The sequence below is a fragment of the Rutilus rutilus genome (assembly GCF_951802725.1).
Source record: "Rutilus rutilus genome assembly, chromosome: 1".
Lineage (NCBI taxonomy): Eukaryota > Metazoa > Chordata > Actinopteri > Cypriniformes > Leuciscidae > Rutilus > Rutilus rutilus.
In genome coordinates this window covers 18,545,804-18,555,025 of record NC_140209.1, presented here as the reverse complement: position 1 = coordinate 18,555,025, position 9,222 = coordinate 18,545,804, and the positions used below count along the sequence as shown (strand labels likewise).

The 9,222-nt window shown below is 33.5% G+C and overlaps 1 protein-coding gene across 1 annotated transcript; it reads left to right on the top strand.

Moving 5' to 3' along the window:
* Window positions 1-992: 992 nt before the first annotated feature.
* LOC311289413 (galactose-specific lectin nattectin-like) lies at window positions 993-8,484 on the top strand. Its single transcript, XM_084407416.1, has 7 exons — window positions 993-1,077; window positions 1,160-1,233; window positions 2,897-2,950; window positions 3,631-3,710; window positions 3,958-4,089; window positions 8,102-8,210; window positions 8,318-8,484. The coding sequence occupies exons 2-7, from the start codon at window positions 1,176-1,178 to the stop codon at window positions 8,386-8,388; spliced, it is 504 nt and encodes a 167-aa protein (XP_084263542.1). The 5' UTR covers window positions 993-1,077; window positions 1,160-1,175; the 3' UTR covers window positions 8,389-8,484.
* Window positions 8,485-9,222: the final 738 nt, after the last annotated feature.

The window sequence follows — 9,222 nt, the reverse complement described above, 5'->3', positions numbered from 1 at the left end:
GTGATTAAACCAAATGTTCTCATTACATATTACAATAATCTTGTGTTTGAAACAATGATTATGTGGACTGAAAACATGTGCAACTGACTGAAAGCATTACATCAGGTTTTGAAAGAATGACTAGCTGTGTTACTAGTGTGATCAGTTTGGATTTTTGTACTAAGAGTTTTGAAAATGTACACCTTACTTGTGAAAATAGTACCAAAGCGAATAAAAAAAAAAAACTGTAATAGCTATTTGGAGCCACTAAGCAAAATTATGTTCAAAATACATATTTTCAACGTATGAGTCACAAAAGCGTACGGTCAACATTCCTTGTTCATCATCACGTCTATATCAGACGTGCAGAACACGTCAAAAAAAATACGTCATAAAAACTTTTATTCTGGCTCCTCAGTGGACGTCTCTTCAACGTACGCTTTTGTGACAAAGACGTAGAAAAGACGTCTTTTGAACATCATTTTGCTTAGGGTAGTTACTAGAATGTTAATAGTGCATTACTCGTTTGTTGCTGTGTAGTTATTCATTAATGAAGGAACAGTATTCAAAAGTGTTACCATTCACAGTATATTCCAGCAGGCTACTTTCTCGAAAACAACAAATATTACCCAGAATTCATTGTTTTCTAGGGTATCTAGGGAGAATGGTATGTTACGGTCAGAATTTGCCCGTTTTTTTTACAGCAAGGTTTTACAGTGTGCATATTTGCTGATGACCGCAACAATCCTCCATTTATTCCAGGTGAACAAAGAGCATCTTATGAAGAGAGTGAGAAATGTATAAACCATGTACATAAAACATGCACACTAATGCAATTACAAAATTACACTACTGAGTAGATGAACAATAAACATTTATTCTGTATTCATAGAATACACGTAAAACAATAATGGTATTATAACAGAAGTGGCTCAAGTACAAACTATACAAAAACATTGTTTGTACAGGAAGTGAGAACATGAGCATGTGATGGATGATGCTGATAAACACCCCCACCCCCTCCAGTATATAAACAGATAAACCAGGGCTCCGCTCCACAACGCAATATCCAGAGGTTGATATTGATCTACTGAGCTGGTTTGTGTCACAAAAAAAAAAAAAAACTTTGTAATAATTAATTCTGAATAATTATTATTATTAATTATTATTATAATTTCAGTATTCGTTGAGGAACAATGGCGGTCTGGACTGTCTACCTGTCTCTCTGTCTTCTCATGGCTTTGAGTGCTTCAGGTAAGAGCATTATTCAACGTTTCACATTATTACTGTTATTTTAACATGAATTGTACACAGCAAAAACTCCAGTGTTAAATTAACACTCCTGGGAGTGTATATGAGTCCACACTCAAGAGTGTAAAGTGTTAAAATATGAGTGTTAAATTAACACTCAAGAGTGTTAAAGTTAATGAGCTAATTAAGTGATTAGTTTAGTGATGATTGATCATTATTGAAGACACCTGATGTTAACAAGCAGAATCGCTGAAGGAGAAAATCGCAAATTGTAAGTTACCATTATGGTGATGGGTGTTTGCTTTAGTTGGGCTCTTGACCCTTATACATTTACTTTAAATTTTGTTTGGCTGTTGTATCTTATAACTGCCAGTTGAACAAAGAAAAAAAGTGATCTGATGGTGTTGGTTATATTATGACAATCATCATTTGAAAATGATCACTGAACTCATTAAGATCCTTATTTCTGACTTAGATTTATGTTGTTGATTACAGCATAACTGTGAATCTGCATAAATATCCAGAATTTTACATATAATACAAAGGATTTCTTAAAAGTTGTTTAAAAAAAAAAAAATCTTTCTTTTAGGCACACACAGATGTCAAGATTCAGTCTATGCATCTCAACAATGGTGACGAGCAGAATATTCAATTACGAAAAGTAAATTACATAGACAATTCAGATCATAATTTATTCATACCGCAATGCATGATGGGAGCCATTAATGAGTTGTGATTGGTGGCAGCCACTGCAACATGCTTTATTATTGTCACCATTGTTGAGATTCACAGGCTGATTATTGATGTCTGTGTTTCTAAATAAATTCTTTTGAAAGTCTTTTGATCAGAACAATGTTTATTAAATATTTTTGATTATATTAAAAATACTGAAAATCATAGAATCACAGAGTTGCTGTAATTAACAAGTTAAACCAAACTATCTCAATAAGTTTAGTTTTTCGGATCACAGCATGATCATGTCAAAACATAACCAACACCATCAGATCACATTTTTTCTTTGTTCATCTGACTGTTATAAATCAATAATAGCAGACAAGCAAAATTTAAAGTAAACATATAAGGGTCAAGAGCCCAACTAAAGCAAACACCCATCACCATAATGGTGGCTTACAATTTGTGATTTTCTCCTTCAGCGATTCTGGTTGTTAACATCAGGTGTCTTCAATAATGTTCAATCATCACTAAATTAATCACTTAATTATCTCATTACCTTCAACACTCTTGAGTGTTAATTTAACACTCATATTTTAACACTTTACACTCTTGAGTGTGGACTCATATACACTCCCAGGAGTGTTAATTTAACACTGGAGTTTTTGCTGTGTAGCACACCTGGGACTCTGTAATGACTAATCAGAAGAATGATCTAATACAGTATGTGCACTAAAGTAAACCTGAGTTTGTTTCTTTATTAGGATAGCATTTAGACAATAAAACAACAATTATATCAGCTAAAGTTATTGATTCATATTAATGTATTGTATATTTTTATTGTTGACAATAAAAAACAACAAAAATACGCATGTTAAATCTGTAGTATATTTATTATTATTATTAGTAGTAGTATTAGAATAGCAGTACCACTACTGCTGCTGCTGCCAATAGCAGTTCTGTTTTAAAAATGTAATATTTCTTTCTTTTTAAGTGGAAGCGAAACCTGTTCAAAATAGACGTTCTGTTGGAAGTAAAGGTTGTCCCGGTAAGGCTTCTCTTGACTTCTACTTCAGTGTGTATACAGTCCAAAAGTCCAAAACCTTTGCATTTCTCTATCTCAACAAGTGTGTGTGATACCTGATGATGATCTCTAGCATGCTTTAAAAATGTCCTAAAGAGCATCTTGGAAACAAGAAAATTTGACTGAAAAACAGGTTTGCATGATTAATGTAAACAAAAACTAAAAAATACGTATTTGATTAGTACAAAATCTTAAATGTCTTTTCACATCATGATGTTTCTCTTTTAAAAAAATGTTTACTTTGCCATGTCTATACATTATCAATCCTTCTTACAAAACATGATTCACTGATTCACTATGGTAAGCATGTTATAAGTGTTTATATTTTAGACCTGTCGGAATGGTTTTCATGGGGAATTGCGAAGTGGAGATGATGGTGTTTTTATTACTCAAAGGTGTTTTATTGAACAGATAGACTGTCTAACAGAGTTCACTGTAAAGCATCTATTGTGAAGCATTGTGAAGCAATGTCATGCAAAGCCGAAGCACGACCACAACAATGTCGCATGCCTTTTTGTGTTCTAACCGGTAAAAGGACAAAAGTTACATACTGTACCTTAAAATGATTAATTTAATTACATGAAAGGTCATTAATGGTAAAAAAGAAATAAAAAATAATAACACACAAAACTTGCCTTTAACAGTCTGTCCGGCAAAATGGTCTGCCTATGGATGCAGATGCTTCAGGTTTTTCAATAACGCTCACACATGGATTGATGCCGAGGTATGATACATTCATCTTCTAATATGACAAAAAAATCATGTAAGTATATTCTTGGCTGACAACTGTCAATAAGCGCAGTAAAATAATATATATATATATATATATATATATATATATATATATATATAGGCAGATTTTAGACTTCATGGGTAAAATAATACATTTGAAAGCATGTCACAGATTTTGGAAAATAAATTATTACTGTTTTTATAAATAGTGGTGTTTGTTAATGTCTCTGCCTCTACAGAAATTCTGTTTTCACTTTGATGGGAACCTTGCTTCTGTGCACAGCCTTGGGGATCAGACGTTTATACAGAACATGATTAAATCCCAAAATGTCAACACCTGGTTTTGGCTCGGAGGCCATGATGCTGTTCAGGTACACTCTCAGAAAAAAAAGTACATAATTGTACCTTTAGGGGTACAATGGCTTGTCACTGGGGCTGTACCCTCAAGGGTACAATATTGTACCCTTGGCATAGGGTACATATTTGTACCCTTGTGATTTGTACCTTAACCCTCTATTGCACGCATTATTAATTAGACATTGTAAAAAATGTTTTGCATGTTGTTATTACTTAACATGAGCTAAATAACAGATATATATAAAAAAAATTAAAAAAAAAGTTTAAAGGGGGGTCGTTGGTAAATTGTTGCCATATGGCAACAATATGCAATCGTGGAAAGTACCATAAAATAAAATAAAAATTAAAAAAACTAATTTTATTTAAAACAAGACTCGACAAATCCATCTCATACTTAGTGAAAAGTTTAAACAAACATTTATACAGTAAAAACATTATATAATTTCAACAGTTATCTGAAATGTCTGGTAATAATAACCAGGAACCTGGAACCTGTCTCACTGAAATACACTATTCGTTCGTTTCATTTCATTTAGTCATTTTTTTTGCTGTTTCATTTCATTTAATTCTCTTCATGACTTGTGAAAGTCAGTGAAGCAGAGGAAAACTAAACACTTGGAGCACTTGCTTCTTACAATGCCCTTGCATCCTGGCATTTTGCATCTGCCCTTCTCAGATGCATGCAAGGGCCAGTGGTCTGTGCGGTCTCTGCGGACAGGATCTGGCGGGACAAAGCTTTGGGGCCCTCTTTTATTTTTCCCCACCACAACAGCTTGTGAAGGTCTAATGTTTTTACCTTTAAAATATAAGCAAAAGTTTTAAACATAGTCTCAGAGTAGTTTCATGCTATGTAAGTCAATGGGACTCCATTAGGTTGAATGCACCAGGACGTTTCCATATTTGCATATAGTTGCCATATGGCAACAAATGTATTTTAGCATATTACAAAAAACTTATAAAATCAAAACTGAATTTAATGTTAAAAAATTTAAGTTTACTTACCCCAGATACTGATTTAATTTTTTTATTTGATGAAAATTTTCCAAAATTCTGAATAAAAGGCTATCTTCAGGAGCCCCAGACAGTGATGTTTGCATGTCAATGTCCATGAGCAAAAAGGACTGGCAAACAGGATATCCTGGTCATGTGACCTCATAAATTGTATTTTCTTAAAAGTTAAAGCCCCCTTTTCACAACTAACTGTAAAAACATAGATTTTATATCACAGCTTTTAAAAAAAATTAAGATAAAGTAATTGTTGCCATATGGCAACGCTATGCAATAGAGGGTTAAGAGACCAATCTTGTACCTGTGGTGACAATTTTGTACCTTTATTTAACAGTACAAAAATGGTACAAAATTGGCTTTGACAGGGTACAATCGTTGACTATAATGAGATATATATTACACACACGCAGAAGTAAAATAAAAATGTATTAAATACTTTTCATTTTCCAACATTTCATTTTAAACTTAATGTCTAGCTGTGACATATAAATTATTATCATCTGAGTAAGTGTCATTTGCCTGAAAGTCCATTTCATGTCCTTTCATCTCGACGCCGGTTACTTCTATGCCTGCTTCTGATATTTTCTGAAGGACCTCCTCGGTTGAAAGCCCTGTAAGAACCATAAGTAACCGTGCTATGACTTCTTCTCCACCGATGGCCAAGAGAAAGAAAGGCCGCGAACTGGACGTTCTTTTAAATTGAGATTCAAGCAGCCAATCAGGGCTGGCTCTACATACACTCTCAGAAAATAAAGTACATAATTGTACCTTTAGGGGTACAATGGCTTGTCACTGGGGCTGTACCCTCAAGGGTACAATATTGTACCTTAACCTTTAAAGGAAACGGTACATATATGTAACTTTTAATGCTTTTTGATCCTCAAAAAGTTACATATGATCAAGGAGATACATACCTTGAGGTCCAACAGCAAACACTCCAGTGTTAATTGAACTCTCCTGGGAGTTTATATGACTCCAGACTCAAGAGTGTTAGTTAATGATATAATTAAGTGATTAATTGAGTGATGATTGACCATTATTGAAGACAACTGATGTTAACAAGCAGAATCACTGAAGAAGAAAATATTTTTTTAAGACACCGTTATGGAGATCAGTGTTTGCTTTAGTTGGGCTCTTGACCCTTAAATCATTAACTTTAGATTTTGTTTGGCTGATGTATTTGAGTTATAGCTGCCAGATGAACAAAGAAAAGAGTTGATCAGGTAGTGCTGGTTATGTTTCGATATATGTTTTGACATAAACATAATTTGACCTGAATCACTGAACTCATTTAAAGTCTAATCTCAGACTTAAATGTTTATTGTTGATTACTGCATCACTGTTTCCATTACATTACACACATTCTACAGCAAAAGATTTTCAGTATTTTCAATATAATCTAAATATTCGTAAAAGTTGTTCTGATCAAAAGACTTTAAAATTTCTTTATGTAGACACACTAACATCAATAATCAGCATGTGCATCTCAACAATGGTGACAATAATAAAGCATGTTGCAGTGGCTGCCACCAATCACAACTCATTCATGGCTCCCATCATGCATTGCGGTATGAATAAATTATGATCTGAATTGTCTATGTAATTTCCTTTCCCTAATTGTATATTCTTTTTGTCACCATTGTTGAGATTCATACACTGATTATTGATGTCTGTGTGTGCCTAAAAGAAAGATTTGTATTATCAGAACAACTTTTAAGAAAGCCTTTAGAATATTTCAAAACTTCTGGATCTTATGCTATAGTATCACAGTGATGCTGTGATCAACAATAAACATTTAAGTCAGAGATTAGACTTTAAATGAGTTCAGTGATTCAGGCAATTTCTGAATATGTCAAAACATAACCAACACCACCTGATCAACTTTTCTCTTTGTTCATCTGAGAGTTATAACTCCGATAAAACAACCAAGCAAAATCTAATGTTAACAGTTTAAGGGTCAAGAGCCCAACTAAAGCAAACACTGATCACCATAACGGTGTCTTAAAAAATGATATTTTCTCCTTCAGTGATTCTGCTTGTTAACATCAGGTGTCTTCAATAATGCTCAATCATCACTCAATTAATCACTTAATTAGATCATTAACTTTAACAATCTTGATTGTTAATTTAACATTCATATTTTAACACTCTTGTGTCTGGAGCCAAATAAACTCCCAGAGAGTTCATTTAACACTGGAGTTTTTGCTGTGTTTAATATTTATCAGTATTTAATATCAGTAAATTGACTTACAAAACTTTTATTTCCTTTATTTCAAGGCTACTCAAATATAGTGATAAGTTAAAATATACCTTAAATGATTAAGGTATCATTAAAACCTTAAAAAATAAATTAACAATTTTTTTACTTAGCAGAGGCTGTCTTTTGATATTGTACCGTAACCTTTAAATGAAACGGTATATATTTGTACCTTTTAATGGTTGGGTACATATATGTACCTTTTTGACCCTCAAAAAGGTACATATATGTACCTTGGGGGACAGAAATGGACTCCTGCTGTACCCCTATTTCTGACAGTGTATGCAATTTTATTTATTTTTTTTTATTCCTTTTGTGCTACTTGGCATTAACAGTTACATTTACATTAAAACAAATTTTACATTAAAACATTTTTCAAAATGCATGAAGATAGATGTGTTTTATATATTTATTTATTTTTGGTCCTCTGAATAGTTAGTCTAGGGCATTGGCAACCATGAGATGGGCACCGCTCACCATGATCATGACATACTCGAGTGTTTGTATTGCGAAACTTGATGGATGAATAGATGCTGATATGATAATTGAGTAATTTAGATATTGTCATAAATATTTAAATATTGCCTTAAATATTTTTCACATGTTCTTTACTGATACCCTTTCTGTGAAATAATTTCTAGAAATTTCTGAAATTTTTAAACTGGAGATGCGGTTAGGGTTAATGAGGAATCATATTTTAGATGAATAAAGATTAAATTCAGCTTTGTAAGCTGTGGACATAAACACAACTCTGTTCACAGGAGGGACAATGGCTCTGGAGTGATGGATCCCAAATGAACATTAAAATATGGCAGTCTGGACAGCCCGATAACAGTGGAGGAAAACAGAACTGCCTTGCGACGTACATAAGTAAGTTACTGCTGTTAATGCTCATAAACTATCTAAATAAACTAAATACACTTTTTTTCATAATATACACATTATTAAAACAAATATTTTGTTCTATCTTGCAATAGATCTCAACTGGTATGATTACGATTGTTCTACTACAAAGTTCCCGTTTGTGTGTGCTACTAAACCAGCATGAGAAAAATCAATGTAGAAGAAACAAGCTACTTTGACTCATTTACTTCCCTTTAGAAATGTTCAATGGAGGTAATAAATGTGTTTTAAAGACGGTTAATTGTGTTTGTTTGTGTTTTGTGAATGATAAGTTAATGACTCAGTGACACCTGTTAAACACCATTTTATAATTTGGGTATCTGTAACACTTCCCAGTGTATAATGAAGAATTCACACAGGGGTTTGCACATTTAAAGTGTATTTATTCTGCAAAACAGGAGTTAAACGTTTTAGTTGCAGCTCTCATGGTTATCACACACCATCACTCACAGGGAAGTCTCGCTCTCTAACTCACGCGAGACTTTACACAACACTTTTTAAACATTACATTGTAAACATGCAAATATCCTCTTATAGTTCAGCATGAAATAATTGTAACTACATCTCTGATATGTTCCCTATAAACAACACTCGTATAAATGGCCATATGAACTCATAACACCCGTGCCAACTCACTAATCAACTCATAGCAGGGTTAATATAACATATGATTCACAGTCTATGCAAACACTTCGGGAATATACACGTAACCATTAATACACAAGTCTCACAAACTATTCACCACCTTACCTGCAAAACAGGAGTTAAACGTATTAGTTGCAGCTCTCTCGTGGTTATCACACACCATCACCAGAGCCCATCTACGGAGAGCCTTGGCACTTCCTATTAGCCCCATTGTATAGATGGTTGGTTGCAGTACCATTAGAATTCCACTGGAGGTGATCGCGGACGAGTGCATACTGAATGGGAGTCAATGGGGCTATATATTGTTTATTGTCACCATTGTTGAGATTCTATG

Bases quoted from the DNA above. Each gene is read 5' to 3' on its own strand.
- LOC311289413 (XM_084407416.1), top strand. From the start codon at position 1,176: ATGGCGGTCTGGACTGTCTACCTGTCTCTCTGTCTTCTCATGGCTTTG. The intron at 1,234-2,896 runs GTAAGAGCATTA...TTTCTTTTTAAG, and splicing joins CATGGCTTTGAGTGCTTCAG to TGGAAGCGAAACCTGTTCAA. The intron at 4,090-8,101 runs GTACACTCTCAG...CTCTGTTCACAG, and splicing joins GAGGCCATGATGCTGTTCAG to GAGGGACAATGGCTCTGGAG.